This window comes from Corvus kubaryi, unplaced genomic scaffold (genome assembly GCF_017639235.1).
Source record: "Corvus kubaryi isolate FWS band 111438036 unplaced genomic scaffold, C.kubaryi_AGA036_p1.0 37396, whole genome shotgun sequence".
Lineage (NCBI taxonomy): Eukaryota > Metazoa > Chordata > Aves > Passeriformes > Corvidae > Corvus > Corvus kubaryi.
The window spans coordinates 28147459-28169532 of record NW_024581135.1 but is presented as its reverse complement, the minus strand read 5'-3'; the positions used below and the strand labels follow the sequence as shown (position 1 = coordinate 28169532).

Sequence of the window (22074 nt, the reverse complement as noted above, 5' to 3'; positions counted from 1 at the left end):
GCGGGATGTGGCGGAGCGGGATGTGGCGGAGCGGGATGTGGCGCAGCGGGATGTGGCGGAGCGGGATGTGGCGGAGCGGGATGTGGCGCAGCGGGATGTGGCGGAGCGGGATGTGGCGGAGCGGGATGTGGCGCAGCGGGATGTGGCGGAGCGGGATGTGGCGGAGCGGGATGTGGCGCAGCGGGATGTGGCGGAGCGGGATGTGGCGGAGCGGGATGTGGCGCAGCGGGATGTGGCGGAGCGGGATGTGGCGCAGCGGCGCGGCGTTGGGCAGGGCGCTGGCCCGAGGGGCCGCCGCCAGGTACGCGAGGCGAGGCGCGGTGACCGCAAGAGTGACAGAGACGGGCCGGTTTCCTGGCTAGAAACTCGCCTCTTCTTTGCCCAAGCCAGTGGTAGAGTTGTGATCTGTCAAAAGAATTAAAAACTGAGGAAGCGCCCGGTTATTTTCCCTTCATGTAATGCAACACGTTCCTTCTCACCTGAGCATTTGTAAGGCTGGCTGCAACAGCTTGAGAAAAATAATATGCTTTGGGGAAGAGTTAACCTTAGAACTGAAAAAAAAAAGAGCAAGCAGATGAGAGAGAGAGCGATTTGAAAATCAGTATAAAAGAAAAGGTTCACCTGTTACCACTGTTAGGGCAGTGCTGCTGTGTTTCTTTACCAAACTCTTTCGTCCTCGTAAAAACTGTCAAAAAGTGGAATAGAGATTAGTTCATGATGTCAAATTTCAGGCAGTCATTTGACAAAACTGTTAACTGTGCAGTGGTATAACGTAACATTGGACCACGTTTTTTACTATATATCCTTTGTGGGATAATCTTAGGGTTCTGTTTGCAATATTAAATTCATTCAGTCCTGGTAAATAAAATTGATGTTTTCAAGAGCAGTTTATTAGAGTCTCCGGGGCAAAATCAATTGTGGGAAGGTGTTTGGTATAATGAAACCCATTAAGTAACTGCTTGCAAACTAAGTTTAAAAATGTTTCTCATGGAAGCTGCAAGGATCTTGGCAGCTGTTTTTAGGCAAGCACAAGCTGGATCAAACCCAGTGCTGTGTTACTTGTAAGCCTTGGAGCTGGGGATGCTTCACTCCTGCAGCTGTCCCCGAAGTGCACTCTCTACCTGCTGCCAGCCCGGCAGAACCTCACTGTGCTCAGTAGCAAGCTTCAAGGGCTCAGGTGGTAAATTAGTCTCGTGTGCTTAATCAGACTGAAATGCTAATGAGGACACTTGATGGTACACTCATTTTTTTGGGATACGAACAGCTGTTGGAAAAGAATTTGAATGGGATCAACTCACAGACCATAAAATCAGATATCACTAACCTGATGAAAGTGTCAGTTGGGGTACAATAAATATAATTGCCCTGGCATGCTCCTGGCACTAATTTCAGTCTTTACACTGAGGAGTTAAGAGAGACGTTTTTTTCAAAAATGGTAATCTTCAGGCTTAGAAAATTCTGCTGTTATTTTAAAAAAATAATCACTGAATATAGATCACTTACACGTGCATGTCATACACCAGAAATGCTTCCTTTTCAGGTCATGGGAGTTGGCCGGTACTGTGACCCGTCCTCTAGTGCTTAGGGAGAAAGCAGTGAGTGGCAGGAGTGAGTGGAGATGGTTCTGTCACTGGCAGAGGATAAGTACAGAGGTGGCAGGTGTGTCTGAATTCTAGCATGGACTTGGCTTTTCTTCAGTGGCCCAGGTCAGGTTCACAAAAATGTCTGACAGTCCATGGAAACCAAGGGATTTCATAAAGAGATCTGCTTTCCTGAACTGGGACCTAGCCCAGCACATTCTCACAGCATCTGTTCTTCAGATAAAATTGGGAGTATCACCATACTTGTTAGCATTATAACCTCTTAACCTTGCCTTCCTCGAATGGCACTGCATTTGTGAAAAGGACAATGTCTTTCAGCAGCTGAGAGTTTATTTGTTGGGATTGTTTTTCAGTCTTGTGGCTGAAACAGGTTTAGATAAAACTGCATGAAACAATACTGGCACAGCATTACAGTAAAAAACAAACCGAGAGACAAACCCTGGTGACTGGTTTGGACTGTGTCCTGTACATAGCCCCAGATAAAGGAATTTAAGTCAGCTGTGCAGAATGAGATCCAAACATTTGAACACCTTCTGTGAATCTGGTTGAGGCAGCTACAATGTTACTGGCATCCTTCCAGCATTCCTGTCAAAGCTTTTCCTTAACAGTCTTAAACAGTCTGTCTGGAAAAAACCAGATTTTGTCCACATCCCTTGAGATACTGTTACAAATATTTGCAGAGATGTCTAAAGGCTTTTAAAGTGGACTTATACTTTCTCCATTTTGACACAATACTTCTGTCCCATCTTAGTTTCTTTTCAACTGCAATGATTACAATGTGTTGTCAGTCATCATGCTTCATATCCCAGTTCCACAGTTGTTTTTTAAAAAGTCTGTACAGATTGTTTCTAACCAGTTGCTAATGATGATTATTTTCCTCTAAACTCAATATCAATTTATTCTTTACCTGTCTCCTAATACAGTGACCATATGAGCTGATGTACTCAGTCATGGGTAACTACTGTATTTCTTCAGAATTCTAAATTACGTTGATTTTTAAAGAACATATTGTTAATTTTAATGAATTCAATTTAGTTCAAAATTGGTAACTAATTTGCTGACTGATTTGGTGCTTGGTAAACAAAGAAAAAAGGCATCTACCTGTTCATTTTGTTTAAAAAAAACAACAAAACAACCAACCAAACTCCAAAGAAGCCTAGTTCTAAGTAGAAGAGATTGGCTCCATTTTTACCCATGCGAATCCAGAAGTATACTCATGATTGTATAATTGGAGGAAGATCAGTAAAAGACCTGGGTTACTCTTTAGCTTATGTTTGTAGAGTCACTGAAGGCAAATGGTGGCATTTTTACTTTCCTGGTGCCAAAATACAGAGCTTTTGAGGCAGCATTTTGCATTTTGACTGACTTGATCTGAGCAAAATCAATAATTTAGCAGAGCTGTTAAACACAATGTATATTTGTTAGATTTTAGTGTAGATGTTCACAGAGAACCCTGAGGCCCAATCTTAGAATTGCTAGTACTTTGAAAGGTAATTTGTTAAGTTTTACTTATAAAAACACTGTGTCCAAGGTTCTGGTGATATTTTCTGAAGGAAGTGTTGAAAGCTGGGTAAACAAAGCACCTTCTGAAAGGACTTTCAAAATGAAATTGTCCTTTTAAGAGAAGAGTGGCAGCAGAGGGATTATAGCAGAGTTCAGCTTTCTGTCTCCAAGTGAAACCTTCTCTACTTTGTGTATTCCAAAAGGGTAAAGTATTGCAAACTATGCCTTGATGCTGCTATTAATAAAGCCTGTTCTGCAAAGTAAGTGCATGTGAGACTTGAACGTGAACTCAAGCTGCCATGAAGCCAGTGGTTAATGAGGCCCTTTGTAGTTCATGCTGCCAGTTACTTTTGTCATGACTGGGGGCTATTTTTAGTTTCTCTGAAGTGAAAAAAAAAGGTGCCCCTTGTGTTTTTGGCAGTTTGTGTATTGTAACGAGCCTTCATTTTTCCATCTGGCTGATGTTTTCTGTAATGTTTTACAAGAGACTGTCTTACCTGAATGCACTGTTATTTATTTTGCTGATATGAAGCACATCTAAAAGCATTTCCCCTGTTTCAGGCACTTGGTTTCTTGTGGTATTCTGATGACCAGAACCTCTCCTTTGCAAGTACCTGTAATGAGCCATACTTTTTCAAGAAATTTCTTCAATGTTGCTGCACCACTAATAAATAAAAGAAAAGAATATTCTGAAAGAAGAATTATAGGGTTGGTATAAAACTGTGGAAAGAGACTTTAAATGCTTATTGATTTTGTATTTACTGTACTTAATCCAAAACACTAGTAGTTCAAAAGATTGAGTATCCCTGAAGACCCATGTTGCTGTGACTTTGCCCAGCTGGAGCTTAGAAAGGAGTTTGTAGAGATCAGGTTCACCAGTCTGAAACTGAGTATAAAAAGAGTTCCTACCCAAAGCCCTTGGCCCATAGCAACAAACAGCAGAAATAACTGTTCTATTCCATAATGAAACAAAACCAACCTTGAAATGGAGTAATACACTGTAATTTCACCTAGTAAAATATGAATAAACCAACAGGTGTGAAAACTCTGTTCCATTCTCTCCCAAATACATGCTAATGTTTGCACTTACATTATGTTATACTTATCAAGATTTTCTTCTTTCTTTTAAGGAAGGAGTGGAATCAGTTATGTGATGAAGAAACTTAGATACAGAAAAAGATTTTGAAAACTTTTTTGCCTTAGAGCTAGTGGGAAAATCCCAGTTCATTTAATGATACTGGGTTCTGCCCCCAGTCTCTGGTCCACAACAGTATGAACTGTTTATTAGCATATTTTTTGACTATACTTAACATTCCTTTTTGTGATACTTCTTGAACTGTAACAGATCTTGCCTAGTCACTTAAAAAGGGCCTTTGTCCAATAGCCCTCACTGCTGAGTATTGTTGAACATATGCTTCATTTTAAAGGAAATTAAGCACATGCTTAATCCCATCTGTTTCAGAGTCAGAATGAAACATTAAAAACCACAGCTATCTAATACTTTGCCACGTTACAGCAGAATCAACTAAAATGTTGCCTTAATATTGTTTCATCTGATTTCAAGATCCTGCTTGAGCAGGGGTGTTGGACAAGATGAGGTCCAGAGGTCCCTTCCAACCTCAACCATTCTGTGATGCTGGAAGGTTTTTCCATTGCATCTGGTTTTTAATTAACTTTTTTAACTTGGCCTAAATTACGGAAGGTAGTGCTCCTCTGTTTAAACCTTATGAAATATAGTACTTGAGTTTTGGTACACCTTGTCTTGGGAGCCATGAAGTGTGGATTTTTATTTTTTTTGTGTGGAATGTCCACGATCTGCTTAAGTGAAGACACAGCTTGCTGCAAAAAAAATGTTTCCATTTGAAATGTATGCATATTTACCTGATATTGCAGAAAGTAGCAGGCACTAGGTTCATTGTTCACTAATGGTACTGCTGGATGGTATGGGATATTTTGCTTCTTTATGCAAAAGCAATTACCAGCAATTACTTTTCTTTCCTCTTAATGATCAAAGCTGCATTTTCAATTTCCAAAATCAGGGGCAGTGACTGTGTCCACCTTTGAACTGTCTATGCCATGTACACCATCTTTGAAACTTTTTAAATACTGAATTTGAAGTTAAAATACTTTGTAACTGTAATGTACGTGTGTCTGTTTCCAGGTATTCCATGCAGGAAATGTATGAAGTTGTTGCCGTTGTGGAGAATTACAAACTCTTTGTTCCCTGGTGTAAAAAGTCAGACATACTCTCGAAGCGCTCTGGGTACTGCAAAGCACAGCTAGAAATAGGATTCCCTCCTGTAGTAGAGAGATACACATCAATTGTAACCCTAGTGAGACCACATTTAGTTAAGGTAATTGCATTTTTTTTTGTTCCTAACCATAATTTTCCTTAACTTTTGTTTGTTGAAATTTGAATATTCTGGGAACATCTTGCTTCAAAACAAAATCGATGCTGGAAGTTCTTTGTGTGGCTCAAAACTTGTGTTGCATTTCTTTAAAGACTTTAGATAAACTGGGGAGAATTTGAATGTGTTTTAAAATATAACCTGCCACGTGAGGGAGGAAAGGGAATTGCTTTTTAATTTGCCTTTGCTGGAGAAGCTGGCAGCTATTAAATGAAGATATAACTTTTTTTGCTTTTTTTTAAATAATTTTGTCCAAGCCTCTCTAAATGCAAAATTAGTACTCAGTTAAAAGTTATCTGACAACTCTAGCTTCTGATGCCTTAACAAAGTTGCTATCTGTCATTACTTTTCTTCTCAAAATTTTAACTAGTTAATATGAAAAGCCTTAAGTGTAGGATGTGCTGAAGAGATTGTTATTCAGTATATTGATGAGAAGACAGAAGTGTGGATTAAAAGTCAATTTTTTTACAATTAATTTGTTCAGAAGAGAAGCAGTTGTATTTCTCCTTTCAGCTTTTCAAGAGCCATAATTAAGAGAAAAGTAGAAAAGTGTCAAGGAAGACATTTTAAATGATGCCTTATTTGTTTGCCTTATATGTTCAAATCTGTTTTAGTAAAGAATGGCTCAGGACAGATTCCTTATAGCAAAACTGCCTCTCCCCTGGCAGATCCTGATTGGTTTGGAATAATTACTGGAAATTATAGCAGTTGATTGCTGTTCAATATAATTGTTTGAAAATTCTATTTCACTGTTCTTTTCTAGGCTTCCTAATAAGAGACACTTAACAGAAAATGAGTTTCTGAAGTACAGGGGAGATGTAAATTGGAAAAGGGATATGCAAAGTGCCTTTATTCAATATCCTTATTGATTCTGGAAAGAAAAAAGATTTTTCTCCCTTTATTAAAAAAAGTCGAGCAGCTATAATGGAAAATCTGTGCTTTACATGCTGAGAGCTTTCCTTTTCTACTGTTCCCTGACAAGACAGGTCTTTTTCTTTCATATAGCTATCAGATTGGCTTACCACCTCTTTTTCCCACTTAATTCACTCAAAATAAGCATTCTTGTCTCAGAAAAAAACCCTACAAAAGTGGTGAGGAAAACCATTTCTTCAGATTTCCTCCCCTGAGACTCATTAGCCTTTTCATTGCTGCAGTTACTTTTCCTAGAGGTTTACATTATGTCCACAGAACTGCAGGAACATTTCTAGCTTGGACTATTTCACTCTCCTCTCGAGTAACTCCAGGCAAAGGCACCTTGCACAGTGGTCAGGCACAAAATGGGAATGGGTTTGTTGCTTAAAATTTTTCCTTTGTCTGGGGCTTAAACAATGGAAAAATCAGATTGTTAACAGCAGTTTTTGCTGAGGGGGAAAGCATGGAGTGAGTTTGCTGCTTTTAAGACTGGGAGGAAGGGGGACACAGCGGCAGTTTTCCTATTTTTCCTGCCATTTTGACAGCAGTAGGAAAGAGCAGGCCCAACTCTTTGTGTTTAATCTTCCTTCTACTCTTTCCCTTTCTGATGTAGAAGTAGCAAGGCCATGCATTTTCTCATTCCTGGAAAGAAAAACGTAGGTGTTTTTGTGCTGGTGATTAGTCTTTGAGATGAGTCACCTTACCACAGCTTTCCAGCCCAAGCAACACCTATTCCCTGGGGGCACTCTGTTGGAGCAGAGCTGCTTGGGGTAACAATAAGAACTTGTAAAAAAAAAAAACCAGTTACAGAAATGTTCTCTACAAATTCCAAGCCAGCTGAGGTTGTGTGTTTGCATGTTCTATGCATCATGCCACAGATCTGTTCTGTGACACTCAACACACAAATGTTTCCTCTCCCTTGAAAGGACTTCAGTTATTTTGCCATAATTGACACTGTGCATACAGGAGCTCACGCTGCCTGTGCTGTAAGAACAGCTTTAACTATGCCATGACCATCACTATTTAGCAAAATGCAAACACAAGTTCAGTAATACCTGTTTGTCACATTTGTAAAAGCCTAATTGTAGCTTGATTTTTTTAAATTTTATTTTAGGCATCATGCACAGATGGAAAACTCTTTAATCACTTGGAAACAGTGTGGCGTTTGAGCCCAGGTATCCCTGGTTATCCAAGGACGTGTACATTGGATTTTTCAGTAAGTATGGTAATTAAAACTACCATGTGCTAGGAGCAGGACATAGAAACACTTATCTTCAACTGAGGAGGCTTTTTAAAATGCCTGTACTATTTCTTTAAGCACATATACACAGAAAACAAGTTAGCTTTAGTTAATTCTGTCCAAAAAATATTTTGCAAACTTTACTGCTGGAAACCACTTTGGTGTCCTTTAGAGACAGCAACCTTCTGTGAGGTGCCCAGGTATCACGAAACAGTCTAGGACAGGCACCTCTCACCCTACAGTTCTAAACACACTGAAGTTTTTTGACAGTCAATACAGGAGAAATGCTAAATATGCTTTGCTATTTCCTTTAATTACTCTACAACCTAAATGTTCTTGGTACCAGCAAATTGATGTTCTGCCATCTGTCCTGTTTGGGGGGCAGTTTGGTCAGTTTAATTTCATGTCTTCCAATTTTATTCGTTCATGTATTTTAAACCTTACTCCTTCTTTCTTTAATAGAACTGTAATAGATTTTTCTGTCTCTCTATTCCATGATGGGATACCACTGCAGCCCAAAACTATTGCTCTTTAAATCCAGTACCTGATTTAGCCTGATCTCACTCCCAGACAGGTTGTTTTCCATTCGAGTTACTGCTTTTCCATGTTGTGTGTTTTGTCTGCCATCACATTTTTTTTCTTGCGTTTTACAACAAAGTGTAGGTGTTGCATTGAGCTGGGGGTTGTAACAGGCTGCAAAGGTACACAGAGATGGGCTAATCCTGCTGCCATCTACTGGAATACTCTACTTGGAAAATTATCCTCAGTAAATAAAAGAAAGCTTGTGGAGTATTTTTAAAGTAGCACATTAACCTCCTTGGGTTATTAACTTCCAGCTTATTGCTGTATTGCACTTCATCCAGTTCAACAGTAAAAATTAATCTACAGGCACTCAAAGAACCACATTTTTAAATTGTTTGCATGTTATTTGTATTTCGTTAGGCAAGTAAGTGTCAGGTCTTTCTACTAATATATAAGCTGTCTTTTAACCCAAGCCATATTCAGTTAAAAAACTTGAATTAAAGAACTATTTAAACCCTACAATCTAAGTACAAGCTCGGTGAGAAAACAACACCACACCTCCCCAAACTAAAGCCACATTTTGACATTTCAGGTCAAGAACTTCAGTTAAAGGGAATCAAAACTGAACTGGATATGGACATTTTCATTTTCTTGGGGGAACAGTACCAACACATCTTACTGCTTACCCTGTTGTGAGGCAGCAGAAGCCAGTGCAGTCAGCTGAGCTTAACCCCTGCCAGTGACTGCCCTGCTGGCAGGCACATGCAGGCAAAGATGATAAGAATTTCACAACAAACTCCTCAAAACAGGCCCTGCAATTACAGATATTCAAGAGAAAACTTTGATTTCAAGAATGCTTGTTTGCTTTAGAAAATGTTATTTGAGTCTCAGGCTATGCTGGTTCCCACAAGCTGCTGTATCCTGTTGTGCCAGCCTGATTCCAGGAGACATCCACAAACAGCAGGGAACTTTCCTAGTTTGGTTTCAGCTCTGAAATGATTTGGTTCATTGACTGAAGCACAACACCATTTTTACCACCTGCAACCTTCATTAACGTATACCATACCTCAAGATTTACATAATTGCTGAGCAGGATGCCACACTCATTATCCCCGCTCTGCAGAACCCTGCATGCCCTAAATGACAGCTCTCAGACTTGCAAGAGGCACGTTAATTTTACTGATGCTTGAGGTCAAGCAAATGTAAATGAAGCTACACTTGGCTTATGGACCAAGCTGTTTAATTACTCCTGTGCTACTGCTTTGCAGTTAACATGCATTGCTCATAAAGAATTGAGGAGAAGCTGTATTTGCTCCTTCTGGCATCAAATATACTGATTTCTCTGGAATGACAAAAATTACTTAAATCCCAATCCATTTCATTGATTGCCCCTGTCAGGTTAGGAGTGGGAGCTGTTCAGGTGGGAGATCTGACACAAAAACCAAATTTGTAGTTTTAGTCATTACGCTGCTTGTTTGAACCTACCATAACTACTGCCAGTAATAAGAAAAGACTGATTTAAAATATTGGCATTTAATAGGTAACTATTTCAAGCCGCTTTTAAGTTTCTTGGACATGCTCCAGCTTACCTGTTAGTCTGCTGTCTTGGCATGCAGGACTTTCTTCAGACAACTTTTGTCCCCCAAAGTGAATTCTGTGCACAAAATAACAGCGTTTGTCAGTAGTTTTTCATTATCCCAAGCCTGTTTTGTCATGCATCATTTATTAAAGACAGTTTAGGCAAATGTAAATGACTACTTCAGAGAACTGAATGAAAGGATTCTTCTAATGGAAAAGCCCAGGGGTACAGTCCTCAGACCAAGGAATATGGGTTTTCTTCTCAGCCACATTCAGCTATTCCTCGGTTTTAACTGTTCTCCTACAACTTACCTGCAGCCTTCACTGGACATTCTTTAATAGAGTTGTCTATTTGTAACAGCATTTTACAACTGAATATATATAGGAAAAATAATTATATTTTATGTCCTTAAACAGATTTCTTTTGAATTTCGTTCACTTCTACACTCAAAACTTGCTACACTATTTTTTGATGAAGTTGTAAAGCAGATGGTTGCTGCCTTTGAAAGAAGAGCATCCAAACTCCACGGCCCAGAAACCAGCATCCCTCGGGAGCTGATGCTGCACGAAGTTCATCAGACATAAGGGGGAACTGTAACAACCTCAGCTATAAACTTGTTTGTACAAAGTGCCGTGCTCCGCCTTTGGGGCATCTATTTCTTATCTGAGCTGTGGGTGTGATCGTACACTGCACCAAACACACGTGCTCAGCCAGACCTATAGAGAATGTTCCAAAGCTGCAATCAAGTGCAGCTTAAAGCCTTATCAGTAACAGACACCTGGGAGCTCCTGGAAGCCAGGCTATCTCAGGCTGCCGTTTAATGCCAAACGGCTCCTGCAATCATGGCCCAAGCTCTGCCTTAGCCAAGCTCATGGGGGTTTTCAGCACTGTAACACATTAACTCAACTTTGTGGGAATGTAACTGCACAGCATCAACTCAGCCAGCTCTGGCTAAGCAGAGACCAACTGACGCACTGGCTTCCCAGAGAATGGCACAGTTTGGCAACCATTGAGGAGTAGCTCTTTTAATTCAAATGAATGGCAAAGGTAAGTCAGGAGTCTCCAGCTGCTCCTGGAGCGACCAGCAACGGCTCTAGAACTCCTCCCATTTTCAGGGATGAAACACAAGGGGTATGCATAAGGAGTACTGTGATTTGAGTGCAGCAGTCTCAGCCATAGCCAGTGCCTCCCAGTGGACCTGTCTGGAATGTGTGGTACATTTGGCAGGCTGAACTTGCCTCTTGCCACTGCTCCCGTTACACATTGCACTTTAATTACTTCCACCTCATCTAATGCAAACAGTACACTTTAAAACAAGTGTTACCTCTTTGAGAACCAGGTACTAGTGCTGTCCTCCCTGGAAGCAGGGAACAAGAGGCCTTGCACTTCCTGCAGACAAGCACAGCCAAGGCCCGCTGTCCTTATAAATCATACAAGAGAGCACTAAACCTTATTCTTTGAGGTTTTTCAGTACCATACGCCCACTGTGATAATGCCCATCTTGATTAAATACACATTCAGTACTTCTATTCTGGAAATATTCTCCTCCCAGTCTCTGAAGAAACCAAGTGAATAGGTTTGAGCAGATTCTAAATCCTTACATAATGCAAGGCAGCATAACCATATTTCCTTACTGAAATTTGGTGAAGCTTCAGGGGAGGTGCCAAAGCTGGTCCTTCCTCTGCAGTGTATGTAATCCATATGGTTACTACAGAACAGCATATTAATATAGAAAGGTATGTTTCAGAATAAAGACAGCCCTGAAACAGTTTCAAACCATTTTACTTAAAATGTCACACATCCCATCTGTGGAAGGATAGTTATTAAGGGCAGGAAGCTGGGGAAAGCAACAGCTGGATTAAGGTCATTTTTACAGAACTGAGAAGTTGTAAAGCAGTTTTGATTGTTGAGGCAATCAGAGATAAACATACACAAGTTTGGGAACACCATTAGTCGGCAGGTGGGAAAGCAGAAAAGACTCTACACAATGTTATTGGCTGTATCAGGTCAAAGAACACGGGAAGGGGCATAGCAACACTTCTATTGCAAAGTAACTAAATGCTGCACCCCTTACCAAAAAGGAGCAAGGAAAGAATGGAAGGCTCAAGGTGAGGAGGTAACCACATACTACACCTGAGCAAAGGAACTATTTAAAAACCCCAGAACCCTTTCTTAGCAAAGACTTACCTGTGTGATACCCTCAGGGCACTTCCCTTCCCCCGGGACTGTGAAAGGTACACTGGGCCTGTTCCAGCACGTGATACAACCAGGTAAGAAAGGGCAAAATAAAGTCAGTGCACGTGCCTTGTTTTCAGAGCATTGTTTAATATTTCAAAGAACTGTAGTGCAGTTCAGCTTAGAGATTTCTTACCAAAATTAAAGCACTTACATTTCTGAGAAACATTCTAGACAAAGGAATGTTTCTCGGAGTGAAATGCCCTGTCATTTTTTCAAGCATAAGTGTCAATTTCTACTAAATCTTAGAAGCAGCAGCAGGCTGTCCAGGCTCTCCCATAACTATGGCTTTGTGTGCAGATGAAGAAGGTGATACATTTTGTAACTTTTGAGCAGTTTATTACATAAAGGTCACATAACTCTATTTGCCTACTTTGTACACAATTGTCTAGTCTCACGCACAGTGGCTTCCAAGTTCTTCCTAGTACTGGCAAGCACCAAGAAATTCTGAAATAGAATATCAAGTGCCTTAATTTAAGTTCAAATCAGGACCTTGGTAGATGGATCTTGCACCCAGTTATCAGGAATGTACAAATGTCTTTATTCAAAAAATACAAAATAAATTATCTGTAGGCATGGACAATGACTGTAAACAATTACACGTGTGTTAAATGAAATCCGGTAACTGATGGTTACAGTGATTCTTTTCAACACCAGCCTCACTTCAGTCACTATCCATCCTCTCACACTGATAGCTCAAGTTTTTGAAGTCAGAACTGTTCAGTCTTCAACAGCACAGCTCATGATGCATCCCTATCCCAGGAATTAGAACATGCCACCTCCCATTCCTCCGCCCATCCCACCCATTCCTCCCATTGCCGGCTCCTTTTCTTCTTTAGGAACTTCAGTCACCACTGCTTCTGCTGTTGACAGGAGAGACGCAACACCTGCGGCATCCATCAGAGCAGTTCTCACAACCTAAAAATAGGCAAGAAACAACTTAAAATCTGCTGACCATCACAGGAGGTGGGAGGAAGCAAAGCTGAGAATTAAGACCTTTAGGTTACCTTCGTTGGGTCTATGATTCCTTTTTCTACCATATTTACAAAGTCCCCAAGCATTGCATCATAGCCAACTTCTGATGGGCTCTGCAGGATTTTTTCAACTATCAATGATCCTTCGACACCGGCATTCTTTGCAATAGTCATTGCTGGGATTCTCAGTGTTCTCTTGATTATTTCAATGCCTGCAAGAAACAGGATGGTTGGAGCTCCGTGTGCATACACTGCTCCCACTGCCAAGGAATGCCCTTTGTGCTGGAGATCAATACAGAGCAAGAGCATAAGCTATTTTTATCAGTTCCAGGAGGAAAGGGTCTCTGCTACTTGACACTCGCCAACAAATGAAATCTCTGCAGGATATTCATGCACATTTTAGTTTTACTTCCACAGAAAGTAGTAAGCAGTATTATTACTCTTTATGTGTAACATGACACAGAACCTTCTTCCATCTGATTTTCCACACAGTCTCTTGAGGATTATTGGATTGTGTCTGTCTGCAACAACTTTAACAGCCAGCTCCCAACTCTTAAGCATTCGCCAGTCTTTGCTGGGATACTGCTGCTTTACCGCTGCTGGGTCTTTCACAGTCCAGTCAGTGATGCAGTGAAAAAGCTCCTTCCCACCCAAAAGCATAGACCACCACACAAAAGAAATGGGAGGTTCCTGAGATCAAGTAACTAAAAACGCACTGAAAGCCACCTGCATGTCATCTGATAAAGCCTTGGGACATGAGAAAGTCTGCTTTTATCACTTCAACACACATCTTCAAGTCATCTGCTTACCAATTTTCTGATCCTCGTTGGCTGGAGTTAAGGCATCCAAGGCCGGGATGCAGCGCAGCAGTGCACAGCCACCACCTGGGACGATGCCTTCCTCCACGGCCGCACGGGTGGCATTCAGGGCGTCAGTGACCCGGTCCTTCTTCTCGTTCACTTCAACGTCGCTCGTGCCACCCACCTGCGAGCAGCAAGACACACATCAAGGCCCACACCAGGAGCCCAGGTGGGACAGCACTGCTGCCACCAAATTAAGTAGCCAATGCCTAAGAAGTGCCAGAAAGCCAACCCACCCTCTCCCATACTGGCAGTCTTCTTCTGTACCTCAGCACTCAAGAAGCCTAAGCCCAGCTTTAGCTCATCAAGTTCTTAATACCTTCAATACTGCTACTCCATCAGAGAGTTTGGCCAACCGCTCATTCAGTTTCTCTTTTTCATATTCACTGGTGGTAACCTCTAGCTGTTCGATTATTTCTTGAATGCGTTTTTCAATCTGAGCCTTTTCACCCTTCCCCTTAAGGAGCATGGTGTCATCTTTTGTCACAATGACCTCTCCAACTTTACCAAAGTCATGAGGCTGAATATCTTCCACATTTAGGTTCAAACCCTCTTCTCCAAACACCTGAAAGAAATTATGTGAAAAGTTGGAATTCACAGGTTTCCCATACATCAGTTTTTTTATCTACAGGCACACGAACACATACAGCAGGCTAATGGTGCAAAATAACCACCTTACTGCAGCTCCACCCTCTGGGTGAAGAATGTCTTCCTGATACCCAACCTAAACCTCCCCTGACAGTTTCATGGTGTTTCCTTGGGTCCTGTCACGGTCATCTCCTTGTATTTTTGAGAAGTTACAGATACTGACACTTCACTGACTTTAGAACAGTTTGCTGGTTTGTTACTTTGTGCTGCCCTTAGCTTAAACATGAAGTTTTACTTCAACAGCCTCCTCTGGGTCCCAATATCATGCTATGATTTTGAAGTGCATATTAAAAAAGGGCAGCATATAGGGACATCAATCAGTGCATTAATTATATGCAAAGTTTAGTACTAAGAAAACTCATTCAGTCCATTCCAAACATTTTAAATAATTATATTTGACACATCTGGGTCCAGACAATTGTGAAACAATCAGTTTTATAAAGGCAGCAATTGCCTTGGAGTTCCTCCTTCCCCTTAACCTAAATCCTGCAAGGAAATCACATGTGACTTCAGTCAGTTACAAGGACGTATCACTCATGGTTGGCCAGGACTGCATTACACAGCAATTATCAGTGTCTGCATTTTAAAAAAACAGGAAGACTCAAACATCAGTTACTGTTGCATTTTTGACAGAACAGAGCACAGCCTGCAATCCAGCAAATACAAGCCAGGAACCTAAAAATGCACATTATTTTCCTCCTTAAAAAGCATTAACATTCCTTGGACCAAAAAGCCACTTAAAACATAGTAACTTACAGCACCACCAGTAGCAATTGCCATGTCCTTAAGTTGGTTTTTCCTGTTGTCACCAAAACCTGGGGCTTTTACAGCAACAACCTGAAGGCCAACCTTTAGTCTAAAGAGAAAAATTCAGAGAATGAGTCTAATTACTAAGCCAAATTATTTCAGTACAGCTCTAACAGGCAAGCAAACAGAGACCATCATGAACTGAGGTGGTTTTGCTCAAAAAGGTAGGTAGGACACAGCTGAGGTTCTGTCTGAGTTGATGCAAAGTATAGTGACATTAAAAGCTGCTGTTTCTTTGGCACAGATAGGAAACAAACAGCCTTACACCAAAGAAAAATCAAACGTGCTTTTGTATGTATTCCTTTAAAAGGACGGAAATAAAAAAAGCAGTATTTGTAGAAAAGAATGGATTTTAAGCCTCACCTGTTCAAGACTAGAGTGCTGAGGGCTTCTCCATCAACATCTTCAGCAATGATGACCAAAGGTTTGCGGTTGGCATTGGCAATTTCAAGAGCTGGAACTATGGACTGTACACTAGAAATTTTCTTTTCACTGATTAAAACATAAGCGTCCTGGAATTCACATTTCTGCCCTGCAGAAACAACACGCATTATCTGAACAATTCCATTACACAAGCATATCAAGCATTCTTTTAACTTAAGCAGCTGCTTTGGAGCAACGGTTGCACTTTTCAACTGCATTAAAAAGAGACAACTTGTTTTCTCCAAGACTCCACGCTCAATTCTACATTGTTCTGCTGTGTTGCAAGGCCAGCCTAATGTTCACATGAACACTGTCCACACTTAGCACAGAAAGAAAAAGAACCCCCAAAACTCCAAGCTTTTACAAAGTTCAAGTTTTCTGATGGGGAAGGGCCCCCCCCCCCCCCCCACTCTATTTGCTGTGATACACAGCATAAGGGACTGTAAAGCCTTTAACAGGTGCCATTATTTGGAACTGACAAGAGCCACTGGGAGGTGTTTGACATGGCTTATTGTTAACTCACCTTTAGTTGTATTAATAAAATACGGAGAGATGTAGCCTCTGTCGAATTTCATACCCTCAATGATTTCCAATTCATCGTTTAGAGTTTTTCCATCCTGTTTAGATGCAAGAAAGTCTGCATTAAAAATTCCCCCATTTGCTACCAAAAGCACAAGTACAGTTTTACATATTAGCACAACAGACTGAAACGCTCTGCATCCCACATCAGTTTCATGTGCTTCTTTTCGAAATAGAAGGAATGTAAGAGGGAACAGTGATCAAACTCTGATCTAAATGAGCTGGGGAGGAGTTATGGTGGGAATTACGGAATGTGAGCTGCAGCATCACATGTGGCAAAAGCCAGCCCTAACAGGAGAAGAGACAGTCGCTTGGCACTTTGAATGTCGGCCAGTTCTTACCTTGACAGTGATCACGCCTTTTCGTCCAACTTTCTTCATTGCATCAGAGATTATATTGCCAATTTCCTGATCTCCATTTGCTGATATTGTGGCAACCTGAAAGAGTAAGACATTTAATCTCATTTCCCAACACAAGGCATTCCCTCACGATAAAAAAATCGGAATAACCACTTGCAATTCTCACATTTCTGACAAGGCAGGGCAGCCAACTGCAGCACACTCACAGCAGGAGCCAGGACTCTGTTAGAAGGGCTCAGGCTCTTGGGCAGCTGCAGCACAGGGCCGGATTCCCTGCACTGGGCTCACACCCAGGCCATCTCCAGGCACAGGGACAAATAACCCAAGAAGACCAACACACCTGAACCTCCCACAGCAGATCCTCCACACCCTCAGTACTCTGCCATCACCTCCATCCACAACAGAGCTTTGCTCCCATCAATTCTTCCCAAGGACACAAATTTATGTTTTACGACCACATTTTAGAATGAAACTCGAAAGATTAAAAAATCTGCCCATTTCTGAACTAGCTTCTAGCAGTGCAACTGAAAACAAAATACTTCTGGTGTATAAAGAAAAATACCCAGTGTTAGATGTACACAACCTAACTCCATTAAACCTGACCTCACCAAACTTTTTCTGAATAACAGCTACCTAAACTGGAGTTACATTTTACTGTGGTTTTTTTAACCTGTGCAATTTCTTCTGGAGTTGTAACAGGTTTTGACAGCTTCTTCAGTTCAGCTATGATGGCATCCACTGCCAGCATCACCCCTAAAGATGAACAGAGCACTTGTGAGTGAACAAAACAAGGTACAGAGCACAGAAAACACAAACCAAGCACCCACCCACCACAACAAAAAGGTTTCCTTTCTAACAAAAGTCCACACTGCAAAAACTCATTGTTTGCACATTCAAAACCAAACAGTTCTTGTTCCATACTGTCATTTGGATATGTAGTGATAGGTTTTTTTGAAATTGGTGTGAGATATTGCCATGATTGAAATTTGTCAGATTTGTTTATATGGCTATTATATTAATTAAATGCAGAAATGGCATTAACTGGAGTTCACTTACAACAAATTAAGTAAGTTAGCTGCATGGAAAACAGTAAAATGATTAGAAAAATTAATGATTGTTCAGAGTCCACAATGTAAGAAAAACAATTGTGTTCTCTAAACATTGCTTCAGGTAAACCTTTATGGTGGCTCTTCATATAGAAAACAACTCAAAGTTAGGATATAGAAATTGATAGACAATGATCAAATCTTAAAAACAACAGAAAAAAAAAAAGTTACCCCTCCTGATTTCTACTGGATTAGCTCCTTTGCTGATCTTCTCAAAGCCTTCCTTGGCAATAGCTCGTGCAAGGACTGTTGCAGTGGTGGTACCATCTCCTGCTTCTTCGTTGGTATTATTGGCAACATCTTGAACTAACTTGGCTCCAATGTTTTTGTATTTGTCTTTCAAGTCAATTGCCTTTGCTACTGTTACACCATCTTTTGTCACTTTGGGACTTCCCCAGCTTTGTTCAATAATAACTGTTCTTCCCTAGGGGGACAAAGAACAAATTTTAAATCAAAGCCAACCCACAGCACGTTACTCTCACGAGCTCAACTAAAAATGAAGATCCTTTTGAAGAGCCACAGCTGAACACCTTACACAGGGCTTTCAGCTGGGACTTCTCAAGCACACACATTATAACCAACCTTCTCCAAAACTGGAAAAATGGTTCAGAAGCTTTGTGCTTTCGCAGAATGAGGCTACATTCCTCAGCCATAATGCTTAATAGCACAGTCTGCAACTAAGTCAGACTAGCCTTAGAGAGAAAATTGAAAAGATTCCCTCTAATGCTAGTACTTTACCCCAAAATTAAAGTAGAGCAACACAAAGAACTAAATTTCCAAAATTTCCATCAGATCACAATAAAAATTCTTTGTGATTGGAAAAAAAAGTAACACAAAGCTCAATTTGTTGCATGTGCTGGAAGAAAAAAAAAAGCAGACTTGCAAACCTCATTAGTGATTAGCAAAGAGAACTGAAAATACATCAAATTTGTGTTAATGTTTTATAATAACTTCTCAAACACTGCAAGTTACTGAGCTTTTCTCATCTTAGTTCGCACTTGGATCCAACTGAAAAGCTGGACTATTCTATTTGACAGACACAGCTAACATGGGAAACTGTGAACCATGCCTGGAACACAAGGTAAATGCACAAGAAGATTGTTGCTCATAGATGAATTCAATAGCCTGAATAGCTGCCCCAAACAATCACGTTCCCGTTTGAGCTGGAGGCAGCAGAAATGCATGGAGCCACCTCTGGTCTAATGCTGCCCTGAAACTCCTCTACTATCCTGACAGCTGGAGCTGCTGGAAGAGGGAAGGGAGAGCAACTACCCCACCTCAGCACCATCTCTCCCAGCTGGCCCTGCACAAGGCCCCTCACCTGGATCTGCCAGGTCCTGCTCAGAGCTGACCCCGCTGGCTCCCGCCAGAGCTCTCCCAGCCCAGGGTGTGATCACGTGCCAGGCGAGCCAGGCAAGGATTCCCATGCAGCACCCAGCACACCGTGCCCTGTGCCCCTCCCCTGCTCAGAGCCCACACACATCTGCCTCAGACTGAACCAGCTCTGGCTGCCTGCCAGGCACGAGGCCACGCTGCTCCTGAAGCACCACCACCCCAAGAACCACAAGGAAAGGTTAAGCTTCAGTTACTCAGGCTGAACCTGGGGAAGAGCTTACAGAAATCTACCTCTGTGCCACGGACCAGTTATTCCAAAATAATGCATTCCCTACTACTATCTTATTTCACCTGTACTTCTAAATATAGAACGATTCAAGAATAAGAAAACTCCTCTCTGGAGGAACATGGTACCAGTATGTTCTTTGTATAGTGTCTCCTAGTTTGCTTAATTTTGGTTTGTATTTCGATATGGTTTTATTCCAAATGTTTGGTTTGCGGCTCTGAGAAGAGGGGTGCAACAAAATCTTCCTATAACAAATCAGAGGAAGGACTTGCTCTCAGCAAAAACATCTGTGTTCCTGAAGAAGGGAACACCACCAGTAACTGCACAGGAATTTGGAATGGTCATGCCTATTGAGAAGCTGAGCTCCACATAAACTAGTTCTGTTCAACGTGCTGGAGCACTACCAAAAGATTGTGCGAGACTGCAAACCGGGCTCCTTAACATGTAGAACAATGCCAAAGGGAAATTTGTTCACCAGAGTGATGTTTCTTAAAAATGCCAGAAGCAGAATCAGGCACTGCAGTACAACCCCTCCATTTTTACAAATATGTGGAGAACAGTATAACAAACAAAAATCCCCTAAGGTTACATGAAGTTGCATCAGCGACTGCCCTTTAGCCAGTGCATTAGAACCATGCTTAGGCATTCACAAAGTAGCCTGGTCCAAAAAAACAAGAGTTAAATTAACTAACTACACTTAAACTTTGTTCCTTTATGGAAGTAGCCACAGCTTGCTGACATAATTGTTCCTTAACCTTCATCTGCTCAGCTTATGGCATTTTTGCCTTTGAATAAAACAGATAGAGCACTAAAAACGTGCAGGAAATACATAAATTAATGTTACAGATGCCAAGCAGCCCTCAGAAGTACAACCATGTACATACTATTACAGGGAACAGATATTCATATCAGCCCCAAGAAAATCAGTGTCTCTTCCTCAAAAAGAGGAATCTCAATTCAAGCTCTACTGCACGTTGCATGACTATGCAGAATACCACAGCTGGTTTTCCAAGAGACATGGATCTCCCTTACAAGACAGAATATAGTGTAACACAAGTGAATCCCACTACCATGGAATTTTACTTAGGCTGGTAATATTTACCAGCCAATTGAAAACTCAACATTACACTTTGGATGTCTTTTACCTTGTTAATACGTTAAAAAAAAAAAAAAAATTAACAAACAAAAAATCCCACCATAAGAAACCCACGCCAACCCACCCACATGCTAATTAACCTACCCCATGACAGAGACAGTTACACTATCTACTACACTGTTACAGGTTATCAGCTGAGCTGGTAACACATTATGCACCTCTCCTTAACCTTCACACGGTTTAAACAAATATACTGTACCTTTCACAGGGATCCAAGTAATTTTACTTTGTTACTGTGAAAAGCACATGCACTACTATCACACTTCTGGTGACAAACATGAGACTTCAGCTGCTTGCAATAGCCTGTCCGTGCCCCTACCCCTTTGCGTTACAGTTCTGCAAACACAATCGTGCAGTTTCACCGAGAGAAACCCAACAACTGTTCTGTTATTTTCAGCCAGGTCTGTGCTAACATAAAAGGCCGTATCTTCCGTTACCTTTGGCCCCATGGTGACAGCTACAGCATCTGCTAAAAGATCTACTCCTTGCAGCATCAGAGCTCTCGCGTCTGCTCCGAACTTCACATCTTTTGCATAGGCTCGTGTTAGATGGGGGGCGAGTGCTCTGGACACTGGTCTTATCTGACGGAGTACTGTAGGTAAACGGAGCATGTCTAAAATATTAAAACAAACGCAGACAAAAAGAAAAGTATTATGGCTTTGCACAGCTACTTCTACAGGAAAAGGGGAGAAACAGATTCAGGAAGTAAAGCAAGCATGATGAATCGTTAATTTTTCGACTGGCTGAAATCGAGATACACAAGGAACTCCAAGTACCGGGGCTGGGTATCTCCGAACCTCACGCCGAGATCCGCGCGGCAGCAGCTCCTCCCTGCGCGGCCTCCAGCAGCTCCGAGCTCCTCCCGCCGAGCCTTCCCCAGGAGCGGGGCAGGACACGGCGAGGGCACCGCGGAGCGCCCGGGGCTCCATGTGCTCAGCGCGGGGGCCGCGCCCGCCCGCGGCTGCAGCAGGGAGGCCGTGCCGAGACGAGCGCAGGCAAGGCTCCCGCACCCCCCTACACCATCAAGGGCAGAGAGGAGAGAGGCAGGGCCGTGGCCGCCACCCCGGGCCCGCCGGGGCTCCCAAGCCGGGCCGGGCCCCGCGGCCACATGGCCGCTGCACCAGGACACGCGCAGCAAGGTCAGTGCCGCCCGCCCCTCGCCGCCACCCCCCCGCCAGGCCCGCCGCGCCGCCGCCACCCGCAGGAAGGTGTGGGCCCCGCTCCCGCCACCCGGGCGCAACGCCTGCATCACGGCCGCCCCCCGCTCCCGCCGCTCGGGCCCAGCCGCTCCCGGCGCGGGGCCCTCGCGGTAACCGCGGCCGCCGGGGTAGGGCCGCCATACCCTCCCCGGGCCGGGAAGAGGGACGCGGGTCCGGCGCCCTGGCCACATTCCCGCTCACCTGCGGCAGCGCGGGAGCAGCACCGCGGCTCTGCGGACTCGCGGGGCACGTCTGGCGCGGCGGCGGCGGGCGGCGCTCGGCACTCACCGCCTCGGCTCCGCCCCCGCGCCGCCGCCGGCCCATGTGCGGCTCCGGCCTCCC

At 42.5% G+C, this 22074-nt stretch overlaps 2 protein-coding genes and 2 long non-coding RNA genes across 6 annotated transcripts; 2 read left to right on the top strand and 2 right to left on the bottom strand.

The window, feature by feature from the left end:
- The first annotated feature begins 6 nt into the window (after positions 1-6).
- On the top strand, positions 7-12596 carry COQ10B (coenzyme Q10B). Of its 3 annotated transcripts, none has more exons than XM_042040313.1 (5): positions 7-301; positions 3666-3812; positions 5266-5458; positions 7539-7640; positions 10182-12596. In XM_042040313.1, exons 1-5 carry the CDS (start codon positions 21-23, stop codon positions 10347-10349), a joined length of 891 nt encoding a protein of 296 aa, XP_041896247.1. In that variant the 5' UTR covers positions 7-20; the 3' UTR covers positions 10350-12596. The 3 variants fall into 3 exon arrangements, with proteins under 3 accessions (XP_041896247.1, XP_041896249.1, XP_041896248.1); XM_042040315.1 differs by lacking the exon at positions 10182-12596 and adding an exon at positions 8779-10163; XM_042040314.1 differs by lacking the exon at positions 3666-3812.
- Positions 8058-10188, bottom strand: LOC121670315. The gene is made up of 2 exons (XR_006018106.1): positions 9776-10188; positions 8058-8998 (listed from the first exon to the last, which is right to left on the bottom strand). It is a non-coding gene; the product is annotated as an uncharacterized LOC121670315 (long non-coding RNA).
- On the bottom strand, positions 12071-22041 carry HSPD1 (heat shock protein family D (Hsp60) member 1). The gene is made up of 12 exons (XM_042040307.1): positions 21934-22041; positions 20971-21146; positions 17928-18180; positions 17321-17403; positions 16633-16728; positions 16236-16329; positions 15653-15821; positions 15239-15338; positions 14154-14399; positions 13784-13958; positions 13008-13186; positions 12071-12918 (listed from the first exon to the last, which is right to left on the bottom strand). Exons 2-12 carry the CDS (start codon positions 21142-21144, stop codon positions 12766-12768), a joined length of 1722 nt encoding a protein of 573 aa, XP_041896241.1. The 5' UTR covers positions 21145-21146; positions 21934-22041; the 3' UTR covers positions 12071-12765.
- On the top strand, positions 18180-20037 carry LOC121670316. Its single transcript, XR_006018107.1, has 2 exons — positions 18180-18837; positions 18993-20037. It is a non-coding gene; the product is annotated as an uncharacterized LOC121670316 (long non-coding RNA).
- Positions 22042-22074: the final 33 nt, after the last annotated feature.